The following is a 23,669-nucleotide window of genomic DNA, read 5'->3' on the forward strand; positions in this document are numbered from 1 at the left end:
CAGTTTGGCTCTAGCTAATTTATGAGCGGCGTTTAGGGGGAACACTACGTCATCCGGATAATTTCGAAAAATCGCAAACACAACTCATGTATTAGTAATATTAAAAGATCCTGCACGACAAAGTTAACAAAAGGTCAAATGTTGGACATTACATTCTTTTTTTAATGTTAGATCCTAAAACTAGAGATCATCGATATGCCCTCCCCCTACTCATCTATACCTAAAAAAATCCTACCCACTGTTCATAATCAATAAAACCCCATCAAATCAAGTATATAAACTCACATATATCCCCTTTCGAAAGCAGGCCATTGAACCAGTAAGTAGATGCAGGGAGGTGGGAAGCACTCCCTGGTAGGTGTATAGATTGACTAGGTGTGTCATTTTAAAATCCTGGATACGCCCTTGGTCCTAAGACGAGCCCCTGAATGTTAATCTGACCATAATTAAATGCAAACCTCTGAGCTTCCTGGACCCCACGCCAATAAGAGACCTGCGTGCCGGTGTCACAAATAAGGTATCGAAATATGCTTATCTGACCGTAATTTAATGCCTAGTACCCCTGAGCTTCTGGGAGCTCCACCCCTTGGCCCCCGCCCTGGACCCCACGTCAATTTACGCTCCACTCACTTCGTTCGCTACGCTCTACCTGATCGTTAATACTCCACTTTGAAAAACGTTCCGCGGGACCGGCATGTAACCAGTGGTGGTGATGGAGATTTTTCTTCTGCCCCCCCCCCCCCCAAAAAAAAAAAGTTTTTGCTCATTACGCCACTGCCCCTGAAAGATAAGCCCCCCTTGGCTCCCCCCATCCCAAACTACTTACGGCGCCCCTGGCTCTATTCTAATCGGTCAGTTGCAGTGGTGTTGCTGTAGTAAGAAAAATACTTTCCGATGTATTTCACTGAATTTGGCCAACATTTATTTGAGGTACCCCATAGACAATTCAGTGTGCTGGTGGTGGTGGCAGCAAATTCTATCTCAGGAGCAGCCAATGCACAAAGGAACAGAACAAAGAAAAGATGGCAATGCTTGAAGTTCAAGTCCCCCATTGTGCTGTCCCAATGCATTAACTATATAGCAAACAATCACCACTGGCCATTAAAAGAGTCCAGCACTGATCAATGAATGAAGTCCAGCGACGTGTGAAGCTCAAAGCGTCATGGGCATATTATATTATATAGCTATATACCAGTGTAGTTTAACTCCAGAGTGAAATCCAAATTCAAGATCTTCGAATCGCAGCTAAATTACACCTTGATTTAGAACAAATTTTGTCTAGAAGGATCACTGAACTATAACAAAACATACATGACATAAATTACACCTTGATTTAGAACAAATTTTGTCTAGAAGGATCACTGAACTATAACAAAACATACATGACATAAATCAAATACACAAACCTGACTGTGGAACAAAATAATTATCACTATAAAGAAGAGCTAAGTGAAATTAAGGGGGCCACCCATAGGCGCACACCAAAATCAAAAGGAGTTTAGCCATGAAGGATTATGTTTTGTTCTTCAAGATTTAACTATCACCTCTACCCGTGGACTAAAGATGATTTTTCTTGGTCACATGATAATTGGAGATAGGAAATCATGAACACAAAATGGACATGCAAGCAACATAAAATGTTAATCGCCAGAGTCATTAAGAGTATATAGCTTAACTGCTCAAGGGGTATTTGCATTCCACTTTGTATACAAACGGAATTAACTGATAAGAAACCTTCAAGTTGTTCCATGTACATCTCTTTCTATAATTAGGCAAGAAAGAGAATGCATTATTGAAAGTGGATTGTTCATAATAAATTCGGAATTATCATGATTCATAGTCTTAATGCCTAAATTAATGCTTTAATAATACATGTGTTTAGAGCTTGTTCATACGTAGAATCTGCAATCATGACTTGAGTATATTTCAAAAATACATATCAAGATTTATAAACCTTCTAATACATGTTGCAGAAGCAGAAAATGAGAGAAACAGGTCAGTGAAAGTTTAAGCAAATTCCTATTCAAAATAAGGCAGTTATTAATTTTTTTGATCAATCAAACACAAATTAGAATGTGACGTATCATGCGAGCTCACCTCTCATTTGCTCAGTACTAAAAACTCAGATATTTTTAATTTCCCCTCGAAAAACTTTTCAATGATACATACACCCTAAATATAATGATATGCAAATATGATTCTATACTACCCCTGCAAGGAAAATATATTCCGGAATATTCTGCACAAAGCAAACGGAAGGGAAGCTTGCATTATACCAGCGCCCCCCCCCCCCCCCCCCCGCCGGGGGAATTTTTTTATTCCCAAACAGATTTGCAATTTCTTATATTTCCGTTCTTCTCAATGGCTGATCTGTTCTACGTCATTGGCAGCTTGGAAAGAGGTCACGAACAATTAGACTTTGATTTTGTATTGCTTTGCCTCACTATTTATAAAGGCAAAAAAACTGAATAAACTGAGACTTGACCCACATTTTTTAGATTGTAATACGCTGACCTTACCGATTGAGCCAACGATGGGTTGATGAAAAGAGATTCTGCATGATTTCTATAACCCTATCACTCATTGCTAATGACGTAACATATCAGCCAATCAGATGACCGGAAATATTAGCATTGGCAAATCTGTTTGGGTAAAAAAAATTAGCCCCCCGGCCCCCGCTAGTGATATAGTTTATGGGGCAAATTTCATTTTGACAGTCTTGGTACCCTTTTGTCAAAATTGTTTTGAATTGAGATCAAAATATAGAAAGGTACAAAGAAATGCTTTTCTTCAACAATGGAATTTGTGGTATGTCCATGGTTCATCAGTCATGTATAGGCCCCGTATAGGCTTGCTTTTCCGTGGCCGTGCATTCTGGGGGAATCAGAATGGCGGATAATCGTGACACCCTTTCCACGTAGTGTTTATAGAGTTCATCTTCTTCTTGGGGTAACACCAGCCCCCTCCAGGTTTGAAGATTCCTGCAGATAGTTGACTCAGTCTGTCTCAGTGTCTGTGTGTAGCTGAGTTCGAGTGCAGCGTGTATACTACAAACGTATTTAAAAGGTGCAAGTAGAGAACGGTTGGAATAGAAGAGTTTGAAATCAAGTTTCCATCGACTCATATGTAAATATGGTCGACCATACCAGGGAGTCTGAATTTGGTTTTCATCAGTCGGCCTGTCCTGCTGAAGAAAGGCTTACAGCTCTCATCGCTTGCAAGGATATGGAGAAGGAGAATAAGATGTATGACGAGTGGGCTTTCTACTATGACGAGGTAGGTTGAATCATACATTGTATGATAGACGTATGATAGACGTACCTGCAGGACAATTACCCCCCCCCCCCCCCCCTGGACAATCACACCCGAGAAATCACCCCCGGAAAACTATCCAAAGGACAATAGCCCCCCAGAAAATTACCCCCTCCCCCCAAGGACAACCACCTCCCGAGGACAATTACCCCCTAGGACCGTACAGTGCCCGCCCCCCCCCCCACTCCGTGTTATTTAGGGTACGCATATGCGTGTTCCCAGCGACCCCCCCCCCCACCCTTTCAGCAAAAGTCCGGTGTGTACCTTTTTATTTTGTTATACGAGCCTTTTTTAGCACCCCCCCCCTCTTTTTCAGCAAAAGTCCGGTGTGTAAAGTCAATACGGGTAGACCTTTTTCTTTTGTTACGAGCTGGAGAGTTTGGGAACACGCACGGTATCCCGCCGTTCACGGCCTGGGGGCCCGGGTGCAATGTAACTGTATGTTTTGCCTGATTCGCACACTAGCAGTTTCAGGCGGGCAATATTTCCTGATATTTTCACTCTTCCGGCTTTTGCAATTGACTTGTTTACTGCAGAGAGGTGAAAGAAAGGAGTGGAATCAAGCCGCTTTCCTTTGACCCCATGCATGCTCCAAGCCCCCAAAAAGTTTTGCGCTAAATCTGCAACTGTTGACCAGGTGGTGAGATAAAAGAGCGCATGGAATTTCAGGATTTAGAATTCCTACATCAGAAAATGGTATCACAGCAACTGTTCGCTGTCCCTTTCAATGATTTCTCATCAATTGTTGAATGTGTAATGAGTAGAGCAAGCGAACACAAACTGGTATAATTTCATCCTTTTATCCAACTACAAAAATACAAAAAACACACGAAAACACGCATTAGCAAACTTAAGGTTATCGAAGATTGTAAATCATGGATTAAATAGCCGGACAATAAAACATGCACAAATTAGCGCATTGTCCTAAAATATTGAGTATTTGTCAGGATCTAATTTTCCTTTTACCAACTCTGGCGCACAAATTGTAGGAAGGGCGGAGTACTAAATTTGAAAAATTGTTTGATGCACTATTCCCAATACAATCCCCATATAAAGTTTATAATTTACACTGAAATTTTGTCGGTAACTTAATATTTTGTAATAAATGTGAAACTGGTGCCTGGCCTCCGAATTTCCCGCAGTAGAAGCGCGGCTCGGAGCATGGAACTTCAAAGCCAAGTAGAAAATTACACATCCCACGTTCCAGTGTTACGCTTTAGCACTCAAGAACGTGATATCACAAATTCCTATTGGTTTATCACATCAACCCGATTTTTTTATATCAAGAAATCGAATTTGTGATATCACAAATTCAACTTTTGATATTACAAAATTGAAAAGGAATTCTAGCACTCACCTTGTGCAGAAATTCACAGGCAATTCGATCATTAGTTTTGTGCACAAATTCAGCTCAACTGGGTATTCGCGCGTTACTTGTGTTCTCAAATTCATGGGGTATTCTTTGGTGCAGGAATTAATTCAGATAGGAATTCTAGTATTTACTTTGCACAGAATGTTATACAATTTAAAATACAAATTGTCCTCGCCTGACCTGTTGCCACCTAGTGCCATTTTAAATTTAAACTGCTAAATAATGAGATTGATTGAATTTTTTCCTCTGACATTTTTACACCGAACCATGCGTGGGTTGTAACGCACCCTTTCGAGAAAAGTCCCCACCCCCCCCCCCCTCCGCTTGTCTCGAAAGGGTGTAAACATGCGCTTTTTATACGATTTGTTTAGCAAGGTAATGTAATAAATTAGAGGCCTTGACCACCCCGCACTGCTCTAATCACATGAATCAGGAACTTTGTAATTCGGCATTACATTTTCTGAGAAATTAACCCCCCCCCCCGCCCTATCCTCCATCGTTTCCGTGACCCCTCCATGGTTAGGATCACGCTACGCCATTAGTTGTGTATAGTTGTTTTTTTACAATCATAACATCGTTTGTTTTCTTCATTTGCTTCTCCCTGGTATGAAGGACATGAAAGCTCTTGGTTTTCAAGGATACGGAGTCATGGGTAAAAGGATTTCCGAGCTTATTGGCAACAAGAATGCCAAGATCTTAGACATCGGATGCGGTACCGGGCTCTTTGGGATGGAGGTGAGAAACACTTGTCATTTTTGAACAAAATACCGTTAAGATGCATATCCTTGTGTTATAAGAATACCAATATTATGTAACATTATGCTACAGTGCTCGTTACTCGCTAGTTGTCTTGTTACTTCAAACCTGAACGCTGCACTATAAATTTTACCTTACACCAACCCTTAGTACATAAGCTAAAACCCAACTATCTGACTCTATAAATCTTGATAAAACAAATCAAACGTGTATACGCAGGCACCGCAATCCTTTCTGGTTGGGGTCATGGGGCCGGGCGGAGTCCCTAGACGCTCTAGAATTTCAGCAATTCAGAACCTTCAAGATTACAGTCTTGAGCGATATTCTCTCCTATTCTCCCCTAAGCACACTTTTGTAGAACAAAGATTTGTCTTGGGAACAACTTTCTTTGAGGATAATGTCGATCTTAGGGCCCCCATCGGGGGTCTAGGGGTCGGAGCACCTGGACGATCTCGAGTTTTGGGAATTCAGAACCCTTAAAGGGCCCTTTACATGGAAATACAAGTGTATTCCTGTTGGTGTACAGTCCTGCATACATGTCATATTTTGATATGTTAACCTCTGAATTTGTTTCATAGATTTTTTTTTTTATTTTAAATATTTGTTTTTCAAACTTGCTAAGCTCCCCCAAAAAACCTCAAAATTTCATTCCCCTTGTGACATCATCTGTCAGTCATCAATGAGCTAACTTGAGAAAGTGGTATGTATCTTTGCCGAAGTCGACCAAGTTTTGTGCGATAGAAACTCTAATCTATGCCTTGAACTTTGCACTGCTAATAATTGCCCCTTTTCAAATATGAGACTTGCCCCTTTTACTTTGACAAGAGCCTTTAGTGACATTAAGAAATCTAATGACCATTTTTTTTATGTTTACTTTTTATTGTTTCGTGGATCCTAGATCACTCAGTTTGCATGAGCGTTTATAAATTTAAAATGTCTGGTACACTTGAAGTCCTTCTATATAAAGTTTGATTTTGAATATTATATTTTATAAAGTATACATTTACACATAATTTGAAGAAGAAAACAAAATTTAAGATATTGATTTAGAAAGAAAAAAATATAACAGATGGTGTATTGTTAGGATTCTTGAAATTTCTGCCAAGTATTGTAGCGATCGCTCATTATGTAAGCTCATGAAAGCCGGGGCGGCAGGTCTCGATCCCCTCCCCCACTCCCGTCACTTCCCCCCTTCCCATTTTGTATTAAGAGTGGATTATACCCTTTATAGTTAACGGTCTAAGCAAGCAGTAAATAAAGCTTTGTTTAACGATTCGGCATTTTCCGTAATTAATACTCTCTGGTAGAAGGGGGAGGGCTTTTGCCGAGGGTCAAGGGGGCGGAGCCCCGGAAGTTCTTGAATTTTTAAATTTAGAAAATTCAAAATGCTCGTCACGAGCGATAGAAATTGTAATATCATCCTTGAAAGTCACATAGCCCCTATTATTTATTTTTTTAGAAACCATCTCTCTTTCTTTCTTGAAGACAATTTTATAGAACTGTTTGTTTTTTCGTTCTGTTCTTATTTCGTCCGCAATCTTCGTAGGCGCATCGAAAATGTAATCTGCATGTGTACTTTTAAGTTTCATATTCTTTCTTTTCTAACTCTCTCTCTCTCTCTCTCGCTCTTCTTTACCTCTCTCCCTCTTAGCCCGGCAGCCCAGAGCACTTTGATCAAACGAACGAGGTACCAATATCTGAGTATTGGAACATTTGGGGAAAAACCTAGGATATCCAAATGTGGATGTCTGCCGGGGTCCCTCTGCTGCATGTGGCCCCTGGGGCCAGTTGAGAGGGGCCCAAAAATGCTTCTGATCAAACGAACGAGGTACCACTTGAAACCAGTGTTAACTAAATGCATGAATGCCACAGAGCACGGAATGGCCCATGCCAGACAAAATTTCTGCTGCTAAGGGCCCGACAGACGCCCCAAAGGGGCCCCCTAAAAACGCATTTGATCAAACGAACGAGGTACCACTTGAAACCAGTGTTAACTAAATGCATGAGTGCCACAGAGCACTGAATGGCCCATGCCAGACACAATTTCTGCTGCTAAGGGCCCGCCAGACGCCCCCAAAGGGGCCCCTAAAAATGCATTTGATCAAACGAACGAGGTACCACTTGAAACCAGTGTTAACTAAATGCATGAATGCCACAGAGCACTGAATGGCCCATGCCAGACAAAATTTCTGCTGCTAAGGGCCCGCCAGATGCCCCTAAATGTGGCCCAAAGCCCATATAATAGCATTGACCCAGATTAAATATGCAAGGTACCACTCAAAATCAGTTTTGAATGGTCGGGTTTATCTTACAGACTACGGAAATCATCATGTCAGATAAATTTCCTCCTGCAAATGGGCCCACAGACACACTGAAAAAGTGGGCCCCAAATGGGCCATGATCATATGAAGGAGAAACCATTTGAATCTAATTGTAACTTAATAGTTGAATGCCACAATGCACTGAATGGCCCATGCAAGACACATTTTCTGCTTCTTAGGGCCTGCCAGACGCCCCCAAAATGTGGCCAAAGGCCCATTATTGTATCATTGACCAACGTTTAATATAAAGGCCTACTTTAGGTACGACTCAAACTGATTTGGAATGGTCGGTTTCATTCTTACAGACTAAGGAAATTACCATGACATACTTATTTTCTGCTGCAAAAGTGTCGAATGACACCCTAAAAAAGAGGAGCCCCAATGGCCCATGAAAAAACATAAGAGAAACTACACAAAACCAATATGAATTAAAAGAGCATATTCCACAGAATAAATAACTGCCGATACAAGAGAAATTTTAATCTACATAGGGCCCACCAGATAGAAAAATGGGTGGCTCAATGTGGATACTGGGCCTAAGGAATTGAACATTAATGTAGATTAAATTTGCCTTGTAACATGACATTTCAAGCAGATTACATTATTGCAATCCTAAATTTGATTACAGAATTAAAATGTGGTGTATACTACTTAATAAATATTCTACCTAAGACATATGTTACCTGATTTTACTCCAATTAACAGCTAACAGTAACATGTAGCATATGATACCACACGTTACAGAGGATCTATTGCACTCCCTCCTCAGGTCACATTATTATCTCTTTGTATCTCTATATGTCAGTCCTTCCCTTCTTTTTCCTCTTATCTGCACTCAAACAGAACTTGGAATTAACAAGTATACATGTAGTCCTTTGTTATGCGATATGAAATGTGTTTAAACTATGTAGATATTGAATTCTTTTTACATTCATTGTCAACCTCAAATAAGGGCCCTTATGCTCTTTTGGGTGCTGCCTGCTACTGTAGCATACATTTACTTACCTGTTTATAATATTTGACTATTTGATATGATGTATCTTATCTTTTTAAGATTCTCCTGTAATTTCTTATGCTTCCACTGAAATTGGTTAAATGAATGAATATTAATGTCCTACTACACTGGACTAGCTATTGTTTTTGTTTCTTTAACTATATTTCCTGCTCCAAGCAAACTTTCCAGTATGGAAGAAAAAAAATTAAAGCACACTTGGATCACATTAGCCTCTATATCTGGTTTGCCATCTAATGTTGTTGTTGTTTGTTGTATTTTTGGCATTCAGTCAAATTTGAATATTTACGCCTAGTCTAGTTCTTTAGTCGTGTTGAGGTAGTAGAGTCCTATTAATTCCCAGCTTGGAAACTCTGTGCGCCTGTGCTTCGTTGGTCAACTGCTGGGGGATGTATCATCCCGGCCAACCCTGCTACATGTACGTCCAATCCAATGGGCTGACCAACATATTAACAGTATGTCCCATTGATTTTTGTTTCAGCTAGTTCAGTTAGAATGTAGGCCTAGTTGGTTATACTCACACTCTGGAGAAGCGTTGTATAACTCTCATGAAATATGAAGCGATGTAACACATTTCCGATATTTGACTCAAAATGGAGAAATATGACATTCCAACTGAGATTCACAAGTGCACCATCCGGAAGCATTTTATAAGGTAGACATACATGAAAATAATGTTTGCAATGTTTGCTAAATTATGGCACTTACTCACTTTCCTATTCAACGTTCAACATAATTGAATGATTCTTCCAGTCTTGCTATAAACCAAATACTAATCAAGCAGGCTCTTGATAATTGAGGGTTACAGGCTCGATTTGTCGAATTGTGTTTATGTCATTCCACCAAATTATTAGCATCTACAAGAGTCTAAGGGCATATGCCTCAATTACAGAGAAGAAATGCTGTCATTAGTTACAATACTGTTTTATGGTTGAACTTTGAAATTGATTGGAAGAAAGTATTCTTCATTCATTGTAAAATGCAACCTGATATAAATGACAGTGTTTCTTTTTCTTAGGCCTATGGCATGAAATGTTGTTCCATACAAGTAATTTTGCTTAGAGCAGCTAATAGCTAAAGAAACTCGAACAATTGCTTCTCCCGTGTAGGGCATAAACGGTCATTCATTCATTTCATTTCAATGGAAGCATCAAATATTACAGGAATTTTTTTTTAAGGACGAGACACATCACATCAAATAGTTGAATACTATAAACAGCTAAGTACATGTATTATGAAGTATGCAGCAGCCAAAATAGAATAAGGGCCCTTATTTGAGGTTGACAATGAATGTAAAAAGTATTCAATATCTACATATTTAAAACACAATTTATATAACATAACACAAGACTATACTTGATAATTCGAATTTCTATTTGAGTGGAGATAAGAGGGAGAAGAAGGGAAGGAATGATAGAGATACAGAGAGATTATAAGGGATTACAATAGATCCTCTGTAACTTGTGGTGTTGCTGAGAAACATATACAATGTATAGGCATATGCTATGTTACTGTTAGTTGTTAGTTGTAGTAAAATGAGGTCACATGTCTTGAGTAGAATTCTGATAGTCACCATATTTATTTAGTAGAATACACCATGTTATAATTCTGTAATCAAATTTAGGATTGCAATAATGTAATCTGCTTGAAATGTCATGTTACAAGGCAAATTTAATCTACATTAATATTCAATTCCTTAGGCCCAGTATCCATATTGAGCCACCCATTTTTCTATCTGTTGGGCCCTATTCAGAATAACATTTGTCTTGCAGCGGCAGTTATTTACTCTGTGGAATGTGCCTTTTTATTTCATTTTGTTTTTTATGTACAAGTAGTATCACTGATATTTGTCCATGGGCCGTGTGGGGCCCTCCTTTTTTGGTGTGTCTGACGGCCCCTTTGCTGCAGAAAATTTTGTGATGGTAATTTCCTTAGTCTGTGCAATTAACCCGACCATTTCTAATCGATTTTGAGTCGTACCTAAAGTAGGTCTTTATAATAAACTTTGGTCAATGATACAATAATAGGCCTTTGGCCACATTTTGGGGGCGTCTGGCAGGCCCTAAAGAAGCAGAAAATGTGTCTGGTATGGGCCATCCAGTGCATTGTGGCATTCAACTATTAAGTAACAATTAGATTCAAATGGTTTCTCCTTCATTTGGGGCCCACTTTTTCAGTGTGTCTGTGGGCCCATTTGCAGGAGGAAATTTATTGAACATGATGATTTCCGTAGTCTGTAAGATAAACCCGACCATTAAAAACTGATTTTGAGTGGTACCTTGCATATTTAATCTGGATATGGGCTTTGGGCCACATTGAGGGGCGTCTGGCGGGCCCTTAGCAGCAGAAAATTTGCCTGGCATGGGCCATTCAGTGCTCTGTGGCACTCATGCATTTAGTTAACACTGGTTTCAAGTGGTACCTCAATCGTTTGATCAAATGCATTTTTTAGTGGGCCCCCTTTGGGGGCGTCTGGTGGGCACTTGGCAGCAGAAATTTTGTCTGGCATGGGCCATTCAGTGCTCTGTGGCATTCATGCATTTAGTTAACACTGGTTTCAAGTGGTACCTCGTTCGTTTGATCAAATGCATTTTTTAGGGGGCCCCCTTTGGGGGCGTCTGGCGGGCCCTTAGCAGCAGAAATTTTGTCTGGCATGGGCCATTCAGTGCTCTGTGGCATTCATGCATTTAGTTAACACTGGTTTCAAGTGGTACCTCGTTCGTTTGATCAAATGCATTTTTAGGGGCCCCCTTTGGGGGCGTCTGGCGGGCCCTTAGCAGCAGAAATTTTGTCTGGCATGGGCCATTCAGTGCTCTGTGGCATTCATGCATTTGGTTAACACTGGTTTCAAGTGGTACCTCGTTCGTTTGATCAGAAGCATTTTTGGGCCCCTCTCAACTGGCCCCAGTGGGCACATGCAGCAGAGGGACCCCGGCAGACATCCACATTTGGATATCCTAGGTTTTTCCCCAAATGTTCCAATACTCAGATATTGGTACCTTGTTCGTTTGATCAAAGTGCTCTGGGCTGCCGGGCTATCTATATTATTTTCTTTTACATTCTGTTCTCATTTTTCTCCCCTTGGCTCTCGTTTTTCAACCTACATTTGTTAAGGCCCCGAAAAGAAAAGGAGGGGCAGGGCCGATTCACCGCCCCCCCCCCAAAAAAAAAGACCCGCCACCGATATAAATGTTTATGCAGGCATTTAATAAGCATAGCTTGCGGTGGGATTTGGTTTGCCATCCTATCCAATTCGTTGCCGACCCGTTACTCAGGGTATATAGCGAATTTTTTTTCCTTCCCTCTCTCTCTCCGTCATCTCTTCTTCTCCCTTACCTTTTCCCTCTTTTTATTCTCCATTTTCTTCTGTTGATATCTCTTATCCCCTCCCCTCGCTAAAAGGGGGGATGTGGGGGGGGGGGGGGGTTAAAACCTATACCAGCCATCCTAGCACTGCATTTGATTGGCTCAAAAGAAACCTATACGTCATGCGCTAGTCATAAATATTTATAATACGCACGCACACAGAACCTGATGCGATAATTTATCAAATAATGAGATTTCATACAAAAATAACAAGTGCAAAGCTATGTTTACTTAAAACGAATGACATCGCGAGAAAACCGGGAGTCATACCGTAAACGAATGACTACCCAGGTCGAAACTTTTCCATAATCATTGCGACATACTGTTTAGTCCAGAATCTGGCCGATTTAATGTTTGATCTCCACCACACAGTACCATACCAACGCAAATATTCAAATGCAGCGCTATACGATGGCTCTTCTAGGTTTTAAAAAAATCGCGGGGGGGGGGGTGGCGCGGCCGATTCGGCTACCTCGTGGATCCGCCATTTAAATTCCTTATCTCGAATCATCTGCTCTAATATGCAGTCATTCCTCCTAGCGACAATAAGTTCGCACATACTTAAAAGTTATCTGGGATATCGCACGTCCTGTTTAATTCAAATTGGAAAAACAAATGAAAGGACATACTACCTTGATACCAGCATCGGACCGGAAACGTACAACATTTGGAGAAGAACGAGTCCAAACAACGCGCAAGCAAGAGTTTATAGATGGTTTGTTAAAGATATGAATCTACTAAAGGCAAAGTAATAGCAGAATGGCAAAATATCGTATATACTATGAAATTATTAATTTTACTTTTATTCTGTTTTTATTGTATCGTTTCGAATAAGACGATTTCTGGACCTTTGTCCAGGTCTCACTTTTTCGGAACGACTGCAAAACTGATCTGAGATCTTTAAACAATATCCTGAGAGTAAATATTAGGTCTATTTCTCCATCAGTGGTAGCGAAATTTTGAAATATTACTGAAATGAAAATGAAAGATAAAGGCAGTCCGCGAATTAGTCACGAGCTCCTTTACCATCGATGAGATGTAAACAATAAACAAGTAAAAGAAGGAAAACCATTTTGTATGTTAGACATTAAAACAAATTCTTATTTTAATTTTAACTTTTGGCACGATTGTCTCTCATTTTTCTCACTATATCAGCTTCACTCACTTGGATACAACAATATTCACGCTGCAGACGGAAATCCCAATATCTTGGAGAAAAGTCGTGAGAGAGGGGTCTATACAGAACTTAAACAGTTCATGTTGGGCTCTAACCTCATTGCACCTTACGAAGACGGTAAGAATCAAAAGAGCATGACATCTTTATCATGACGTCACTCTCATCGTTGAGTTAATATGATGTAAAAGAAAGTGTCTGGAAGCGATTAGGAAGCACATTATATATAGGTATTATGATTGTAAGGCGAAGGCTGGGATATTACAAATTCCAGGGACATCAGGAAGAACAGGATATATACTGATGCGGCTACCCAGAGTAGATAAAACATGTAGCAGTAGCAGAAGTAGTAGTAGTAGCAGAAGTAGCAGTAGTATCAGTAGTGGTAGTAGAAGTAGTAGTATTGGTAGTAGCAGTAGTACGTTTTATAGCAGTAATAGTGTTAGTAATAGTAGTAGTGGTAGTACTATTAATACTACTAGTAGTAGTAGTAGTAGCAGCAGCAACAACAGTAGTGGCAGTAGTAGTAGAAGTAGTAGTAGAAGTAGTAGTAGCAGTAGTAGTAGCAGTAGTAGTAGTAGTAGTAGTAGTAGTATCAGTAGTGGTAGTGGTAGTAGAAGAAGCGGTAGTAATATCAGTAGCAGTACCAGTAGTGGTAGCAGTAGTAGTAGTATTGGTAGTAGCAGTAGTACGTTTTATAGCAGTAATAGTGTTAGTAATAGTAGTAGTGGTAGTACTATTAATACTACTAGTATAGTAGCAGCAGCAACAACAGTAGTAGCAGTAGTAGTAGAAGTAGTACACTGTTGGTCAGGCGCGTACGCAGGATTTTTTCAAGGGGGGGGGTTTTAACATTTATAAATCGGTCCGAAAATTTCGCAACGACTCAGCCAGCCGCTGAATAAGCGGGGGGGGGGGGGGGGGGGGGGGGGGGGGGGGGGGGGGGGGGGGGGGGGGGGGGGGGGTAAGAGGACACATTTTTTTTTTTTTTTGGTCCCAAAAAAATCGCAACGACTCAGCCGACCGCTGAATAAGCGGGGGGGGGGGGGGTAAGAGGACACATTTTTTTTTTTTTTTTGGTCCCAAAAAAATCGCAACGACTCAGCCGACCGCTGAATAAGCGGGGGGGGGGGGGGGGGGGGGGGGGGGGAAGAGGACACTTTTTTTTTTTTTTTTGGTCTCGAAATTTGGAAATTTGACATTTTGCTCCGTTGGGGGGGGGTAAGGTCACTTTTTTAGGTCGGCCATGGGAATATTTTTTTTTTTTTTTTTTTTTTTAATAATTAAAAAAAAAAAAAAAAAAAAAGGGGGGGGGGGGGGGGGGGGGGTTTTAGGTTTTTTTTAGGGGGGTTTACACAAAAAAATTTCCAAAGGGGGGGGGGGGGGTTTAGGGGGGGTTTTACCCCCCAAACCCCCCCCCCCCTGCGTACGCGCCTGCTGTTGGTCATAATGGTGGAATATTTATTTTTACCCCAGTTTAGGGAGGGATTTTAAAAAATTATTTATTTCTAATAGATCTAGATAATGGCATACATTCCCAGATTTTATTGAATATTAATTTGCGAGTGTTTGTTTTGCGTGACTGCTAAATCATATTTGTGTTACTGTGCTAATCAGCTAGGGAACCTACGTCCTTAAATCATAATTGACAGTAATGAGGATTAATGCCTCACAAAAGGGAATTTATATAGCTGATCGACACGATTTTTATCCTGGGGCCTCACAGTAACGAGGCCATTGCTTAGCCCCTGAATCATGACTGTACGCAGTGTTTGCTAGGGTACGCGGCCCTTCCACAAATCCCCCAAAACGAAGAAAATGCAATAAATTGTCAAAAATTCATTGCATTTTCCCCCGGCCCCCAACAGGAAAAATTCCTCTGTGTGGCCATGCCTCGAACCATAATGCATGGCCCTACAGAGGAATTTTTCCTGTTGGGGGCCGGGGGAAAATGTAATGAATTTTTGACAATTTATTGCATTTTCTTCGTTTTGGGGGATTTGTGGAAGGGCCGCGTACCCTAGCAAACACTGCGCACAGTCATTATTCAGGGGCTAAGCAATGGCCTCGTTACTGTGAGGCCACAGGATAAAAATCGTGTGCGATCAGCTATATATTAGTGCCCTTTTGTGAGGCATTAATCCTCATTACTGTCATTTATGACTTAAGGACGTAGGTCCCTTAGCTGATTAGCATAGTAGCACACATATGATTAAGCAGTCACGCAAAACAAACACTCGCAAATTAATATCCAATAAAATCTGAGAATGTATGCCATTATCTAGATCTATTAGAAATAATTTATTTTTTAAAATCCTTCCCTAAACTGGGGTAAAAAAAAATATTCCACCATTATGACCAACAGTGTAGTAGCAGTAGCAGTAGTAGTAGTAGTAGTAGTATTAGTAGTAGTAGTAGTAGTAGTACTAGCAGCAGAAGTGTTAGTAGTAGTACTTAGCAGCAGTAGTAGTAGTATAAGTAGTAGTAGTACTAGCAGCAGAAGTGTCAGTAGTAGTACTTAACAGCAGTAGTAGTAGTATAAGTAGTAGTAGTACTAGCAGCAGAAGTGTTAGTAGTAGTACTTAGCAGCAGTAGTAGTAGTATAAGTAGTAGTAGTACTAGCAGCAGAAGTGTCAGTAGTAGTACTAACAGCAGTAGTAGTAGTTATAAGTAGTAGTAGTACTAGCAGCAGAAGTGTCAGTAGTAGTACTTAACAGCAGTAGTAGTAGTATAAGTAGTAGTAGTACTAGCAGCAGAAGTGTTAGTAGTAGTACTTAACAGCAGTAGTAGTAGCGTAAGTAGCAGCAGAAGTAGTGGTAGTATAGTAGTCAGGGGCGGTGATCCCGGGAGGACGGGGGACACGTCCCCTCCACCTCAACTTTTTTTGGGGGGACCGTCCCCCTGGAAAATTTGAATAAGTGCAAAAAATGTATAGCAAATACTGAATAAAGACTGCATCACAGTTTTAGGCTCTGGAGGCCCCAAGAGTGCAGCGTTTAGACTAATAAAAATGCAAAAATCTTCTCGCTCGGTCGCTACGCGCCCCCGCATATTATCCTTCAAAATGTAAAAGTAAATATTGTATAAAATCTGTATTCCGTTAGTATCACCGTGATCATTGGCGTACTGATGGGGGGGGGGCAAACTTGGTTTATTTCTAATTCGTTCCCAGTGATTTACAAATTTTGCTGAAATGACATGATTTTCCGGGATTTGTTCTCACTTTTTTGTAAATTATACTTCTGTATGCTTTTGTAGGAAAATTCCCAAATTTACAGTTAAGCAAAAATATGCTTATTTGAAAGCCTACATGTCAGGGCCCGTGGAAAAAGTATGTTAAAGAGAAATAGAAAGAAAAAAGGAAAGAAGAAAAAGAAAGAAAGAAGAAAGAATAGTGACCTGCCAAGTGTCACAAATAATGAGGTATTAGAATATGCCCATCTGACCGTAATTAAATGCCTAAATCCCCTGAGCTTCCGGGGACTCTGCCCCTAGACCCCACCAGGGGCACTAAGGTGACCCATGAATGATCATCTCACCGTAATTAAATGCCTAAAACCCCTGAACTTGAGAGGGCTCTGGACCCCACCAGGAGCTATTAGGTAGGCCCCTGGATGCTCATCTGACCGTTAGTAAATGCGTTAAACCCCTGAGCTTCCGGAGGCTCTGCCCCCTGGACCCAACCAAGGGCGGCCCCTGGCGGCTCATCTGATCGTAATTTAATGCCTAAAACACCTGAGCTTCTGGGGGCTCCGCCCCTCGACCGCCGGGCTTTTCCATTGGACCCCACGCCAATGTATGCTATACTCGCTTCGCTCGTTACGCTCTACCTGATCGTAATTCGTAAATACTTTAGCCCCCCCCCCCCCCCCCCCACTTTGAAAAATGTTCCGCGGGGCCCGCATGTAAGATGTAAGAGTGGTGATGATGTGGATTTTTCTTCTGCCCCCCTCCCCCTCCCCAAACGCTTTTGCTCATTACATCACTAACCGTGATTCTAACGGAATACACATTCCCTCGCATTTCGCCCCCCCCCCCCCCCGGTCATGAAAAGAAATCACCGCCTCTGATTGTAGAAGTAGTAGCAGTAGCAGTAGTAGTGGTAGTAGTGAAAAGATATCAAATGGGCTTAATTGTAATGAAATTATGTGAACTGCATGCATACTTAGAAGTGTATATACACACACAAGTTTGGTCCAACCATTCAAACTGTTTCTCGTCGGGTAGGGCAGGAGTCTTTTAGACCAATCAGATAAAATTGATAGCTGTTATCGGTTTGGTGCCGGTCTTAATTGTTCCACCTCCGTTTTTAGGCCTATTTACTCATGCCAAACACCATTTTGAAAAATCATCGATTTTTTTTGGGACTTCCATTTACTTTTCGTCATTTAAAATGTCACAAACTAACTTATTCGACACCTACATGATTGTATGTGCAGGTGCATTTGATGCAGTGGTAGCTATCGCCGTTTTGGGACCAGGGGCAGTGGATCACACTGCAATGCCGGAGATAAGCCGACTGGTTGCGACAGGTAAGATTATGTGCCAACGAGGCATCACTCCTCTGCGCCAGTTGAGTCGTTCTGATCTCAAAACGAAATCTTGTTATTACAAGGCCCACTGCACACGAGACGTTCTTTACAATAACGGCATTCACGGAAATTCAGGCATAATAATGCAGAGAATGGGTCCTGTTTCATAAAATGTTATGAGCTAGTTTTCTAGCCTCCTTACATTTGATTGGCTATGAGCAGATTTGGCATGATAGATCCTTGGCAGTTGTTATTGACAATAAGTTTTTATGAAACGGGGCCAAGGTTCAATATCCTTCTAGCATCACTTAGAATTTAGAATCGTAGTGACGTCAGAATTATAGTGCGATTGTATCGATTTGAAGCTGATTCGGCTTTTATTCTGACTAGAAGAGTTAATTGCACAGAAATTCAGGTTGTTAGCATTCTTGTGATAATTAAGATCCTAAATCAGGAAGATGATGTCTGTTTAGATTTCCATATATCATATATTTATGATTGACATTTCTTCGAAAACCGGATCCCAGGAGGATTATTAAATGATCACTATTTTCTCGGGATAATTGTCTGAGGTGCTGCAGTACCTTGTCCTGAAATCATTTGGTGCAAGATAATCTATTCATTAATTATCTGTTGACTATAATACAGGTGGATATTTGATCCTGTTTATACGGAAGTCAAGGCTAGAGATGGAGACAGAACGCTTCAACGTCAAAGCAGTGTTCGAAGAGTGGGTCGCGAGTGGAAAATGGGAGAGACTTAGTGATATCAGCTCGGTTTACTACGCAGGTACTGACGGGGTGGACAATGATGACCGTGTGGTGGAGCGTGATGGCTTCATCGTTACCCTGCGAAAGTTAATCAATTGAAAATCGTACCAGTGGCGTTTATCCAGCGTAGAATTGGGGGGGGGGGGGGGGGGGGGGGCTGTGATCCCACATTTGGCCTGGATGTTTTTTACTGGGGAAGGGGTAAAAAATTAAGTGTATATGGAAAATTAGGGTTGCTATTGGAGTTTAGGTCAGATTTAAGGTGAGCAGGCTAATAGGTTGGGTTATTAATTTAGTGTTGGTCCTGGGTTGTAGGTAGGAATTCGGTTAGTGTAGGAAATTGAAGGCAGAGCAGTTATTGTTGCAGGAGCATATAGCGTCAAGTGTAGGGTTATGGTTTGAGTTGCAATTGGAGTTTAGTTTAAACTTCGGCTTGGTAGGTAAGGGACACGATTAAGTAGTGTTTGGTTTGGTCCGTGAGGTTAGGAATTGGGTTACTTTAGCGTTTAGAACAATTTCAGCACAATTTAGAAAAAAAGTCCTGTCAGCATTCATCGTTTGGGATTTCATATACGGATCAAGGTTTGCAATTGGAGTTTAGTTTGACAGTTGACAATTTGATAATACTCATTAATAATTTTCACCAATATGTATAGGTCATTCACCAATGTTAAACAGTATAATAACAACTCCATAATGGCATTCGTATTAATGTATCATTTGACATTTCCGTATTATGTGCATTTTAACTTTTACAATGCTTCATTAAGCTGAATCAACTCAATTCTCGTTAATTTGCGTACATTATTATGTCATTATTGAACTCTCTTTCTTTTCCCCTTCTCTCATCCCTCATCTTTCTCTTTCCTTTTTTCTTCTCTCTTTATCTTTCCCTCTCCCCTCTTCCACTTTTCACTCTATCTTTTCTTTCTTTCTCAATTCACTGACAAAGTGATTATCACCATGATTTTCTTTAAATATATAGTAAACTTATCCTATTGATATTAATATACCATGTTATAATTTACAATCCTTTCTGTTCGTGATATTTTTTCGTACTAAAACTTACTACTGAATGTTTAAATGTACTGTTTTTAATGCATTTTTATATGACGATATTCGTTCTTTAGCTTGTTAAAAGATTCGTAGACATGAAATGTCGAAAATTAAGTCATTGTGAAAGTTTTTCTAAATCTCATTTCATGACACCTCTTTGAGCCCTTTGTAGCCCCCTTACAATTATGACCTTTAAAATAAAATATTATAATTAAAGTGAAGATCGAGGGATCTTTTGTTTTGTTGTCTAGTGTTACTGGCGGTTTTTTATATTATCTTTTGTATGTTTTCATTTAGTTCACAGACTGGCTGAAAAAACAGTCGTTTAGGTACAGTGAGTTACCATGTTTGAGTAAATAAATATTTAGACAGGACGTCTAAATTCCCTGGCGAAATTGTGCCCGTGTGCGCCTATGATCTTATGCATGATGTAAAGGCTGTTTTTTTTAGAAAAAGGTGCATTTTATTCAGACTCGAGATTAAAGACGTGTTATATAAAAGGAGAATGAGAGAGACAGAGAAGGCGAGACAATTGGCATATTCAAAAAAGGCAAATGGGTAATATTCCTCATGACGACCTACCATGAACAAAATACTTAACCGATCCCAACTTTTTGTTATTTACTTTGTCAAATTATGTGGAAGTCAAAGATGATTACATTTCTCTTAAAATCCTGAATCGGACTAATGTTCTACAAAAAATTGAGCGTTGTTATTTGGAAAGTAGAGGCACGAGGTGAGAGAAAGAGAAAGAAGGAGAGGGTGAGAAAGAAAATGAGAGAGAGAGAGAGAGGACAGAGAGAGAGAGAGAGACAGAGAGAGAGACAGAGAGAGAGGAAAAAAAAGATAGCAAGAGAAAGAAAGAGAAGGAAAAAAAATAGCAGAAAGATAGCAAGAGAAAGAGAGACAAAGAGAGAGATAGAGAGAGAGAGAGAGAGAGAGAGAGAGATGCAGACTGAGGGTCCAGGGGTATAGCGTACTGCTATATGAGAGAGAGAACAAATGTCAGAAGAAACATGTTAGAAGAATAAAGAAGTGGGTGGGGGGGGGGGGGGGGGTAGAGTGTTCAGGAACAAGAGCGTCACTTGACTAGTCTAAAAGTTAGAGGGCGCCACCATCAACCGTCAATATACCCACCCTCCCTACCTGGAGAAACGGAGTTTTATTTCCCTCGGCGACATCAAATCTCTTTGTTTAATTGAAAGAAGAAGAAAAAGTGATTGATTTTTATGGCAAATTTATAGAGATTAAACCATTCATTTGGCAGCACTCGTTCTAACAGAGATCTAACAATATGACAACCTCCCTCTCTACTTTCTTTCGCCCCCCTCGCACCTTCACCTCTCTCTCTCTCTCTTTGCCGGTTTTTAAATTCTTTTTAACTGTCTATAATTATTTCACTCTCTCTCTCTCTCTCTCTCTCTCTCTTTGCCGGTTCTTTATTCTCTTTAACTGTCGACATTTCACTCTCCCTCTCTCTCTCTCTCTCTCTCTCTCTCCCTCTTTCTCTCTCACCCTCTCCTTCTTTCCCTTTCTCTCACCTCCTGCCTCTACTTTCAAAATAACAACGCTCAATTTATTTGTAGAACATTAGTTCGATTCAGGATTTCAAGAGGAATGTAATTATCTTTGACTTCCAAATAATTTGACAAAGTAAATAACAAAAAGTTGGGATCGGTTAAGTATATTTTTCATTGTAGGTCGTCATGGGGAATATTACCCATTTGCCTTTTTTGAATATGCCAATTGTCTCGCCTTCTCTGTCTCTCTCATTCTCCTTTTATATAACACGTCTTTAATCTCGAGCCTGAAATAAATGCACCTTTATTTCTAAAAAAAAAACAGCCTTTACATCATGCATAAGATCATAGGCGCACACGGGCACAATTTCGCCAGGGAATTCAGACGTCCTGTCTAAATATTTTCCTGTCTAAATATTTATTTACTCAAACATGGTAACTCACTGTACCCAAACGACTGTTTTTTCAGCCAGTCTGTGAACTAAATGAAAACATACAAAAGATAATATAAAAAACCGCAAGTAACACTAGACAACAAAACAAAAGATCCCTCGATCTTCACTTTCACAATGACTTAATTTTCGACATTTTCATGTCTACGAATCTTTTAACAAGCTAAAGGAACGAATATCGTCATTTCCACCAAACAATGATTTCCTTGATAAATATACGTCCTCTCATTGTCTGAATGAAAACAAATGTTCTGACACTTTTATTATTTTGAACTTCAAGTTGGATTATGATAATTAATTTTCATACAGAGGCATCTCTCCGGAATCAAGCCCCAGGGTGGATTTCCTCGATAGCCCCGTTTGGCGTAGATATGTTGTAAATAATGTGTTTTCTGCCATTGGCCTTTGTAATGAAAAAAAAAACAGTTGACTCGAAGAAGAATAACTCTTTAACAACTTCAATGTATCGTTTATAATGAAACACAACTTGTTTTATTATGTTCTGCTAATCAGGATGAAAACACGCGTAAGAGAGCGAAACAACACTCAATGAGTTAGAATGTATTGTAGCTGTAGCTAACTGACAACTTTTCTTTTCTGTACTCAAATTTTATTTATACTAAAGTTTCCCAGCACCGCTTATTCCGATGATCCTTTGCCACTCTTGGCAACAATACAAATATATAACATAAATTAACAGATTAATGTCCCTCTCCTCGGAGACCTCGCTACCCAATGAAACATTGCCAATTCATGAAAAACATTATTTCATGAACCAAAAGTGCTGACATCAATCAATTTCAATAAATCAATTTCGGTTTTATTAAAAATATACAAAATAAAAAGTCCAAAGACTAACAATAATTGGTTTACATTGTATCATATAAAATGCATTAAAAACAGTCAATTTTACAATTCATTAGTAAGTTAAAGTACAAAAACATATCGGGAAAAGGATTGTAAATTATGAAATGGTATATTATTATCAATAGGATAAGTTTATTATATATTTAAAGAAAATCATGTTGATAATCACTTTGTCAGTGAATTGAGAAAGAAAGAAGACAGATAGAGTGAAAAGTGGAAGCGGGGAGAGGGAAAGGATAAAGAGAGTTCAATTTATGAAAAAACAATGTAAGCAAATTAACGAGAATTGAATTGATTCAGCTTAATGAAGCATTGTAAAAGTTATAAATGCACATAATACGGAAATGTCAAATGATACCAGGGACGGATCCAGGGGGGACAAAGGGGGCACGTGCCCCCCCCCCGCCCCCAATATATCCTCTTACCACCCCCCCCCCGCTTATTCAGCGGCTGAATAATTGAAATGTATTTTTACACAATGTATATATATATATTAACAATATTTGATAAATATGTTTATTATCTAATGTTTTAATACATACCCAACTATGATTTAGTTTTAACGTAGGAAACCATGTTTTACAACCCACTCTGGAATACATTTATCTTTTTACAGAGACATCAATTTATAATTATGTACTTACCGTTGATGAACAGGCAACTTAGAGCAACATTTTGCTGACTTTTAATGTTAAAGACACAGGTGCAATAATTTCAGTATTAGCTTTTTACTTATTTGTATGTTATGTATTGTATTGCTTTTGATTAATTGTTGTTATTACTATTGTGAAGTTTAATAGATTTTAAAAATGTAAATAATATATAGTGATTGGTTTTAAATGCTACACATGAATACTGATAAATGTTACCAATACTGTTTGAATGAATGATTGTAACAAATGAAATATAATGTTATGTAATGAAGCTCATGTATACATGTAAACATGCACAATTCAGCATTTTGGCTGCGAGGCATTGTTTTTTTAATAAAACCATTATTGAATTGAATGAATTGAATGAATTGAATTGGCTAAGTCGTTGCGATTTTTGTTGGCATATATATATATATATATATATATATATATATATGTCCTCTTACCCCCGTGTGCCCCCGGGAAGAAATTCCTGGATTCGCCCCTGAATACATTAATACGAATGC

The 23,669-nt window shown here is 39.7% G+C and overlaps 1 protein-coding gene across 1 annotated transcript; it reads left to right on the plus strand.

Moving 5' to 3' along the window:
• The first annotated feature begins 2,874 nt into the window (after positions 1 to 2,874).
• On the plus strand, positions 2,875 to 18,764 carry LOC100889054 (methyltransferase-like protein 27). The gene is made up of 5 exons (XM_030975879.1): positions 2,875 to 3,276; positions 5,297 to 5,419; positions 13,295 to 13,433; positions 17,753 to 17,845; positions 18,494 to 18,764. Exons 1-5 carry the CDS (start codon positions 3,133 to 3,135, stop codon positions 18,712 to 18,714), a joined length of 720 nt encoding a protein of 239 aa, XP_030831739.1. The 5' UTR covers positions 2,875 to 3,132; the 3' UTR covers positions 18,715 to 18,764.
• The last annotated feature ends 4,905 nt before the right edge of the window (positions 18,765 to 23,669 follow it).

Source organism: Strongylocentrotus purpuratus, unplaced genomic scaffold (assembly GCF_000002235.5).
Source record: "Strongylocentrotus purpuratus isolate Spur 01 unplaced genomic scaffold, Spur_5.0 spur5_scaffold_8, whole genome shotgun sequence".
NCBI lineage: Eukaryota > Metazoa > Echinodermata > Echinoidea > Camarodonta > Strongylocentrotidae > Strongylocentrotus > Strongylocentrotus purpuratus.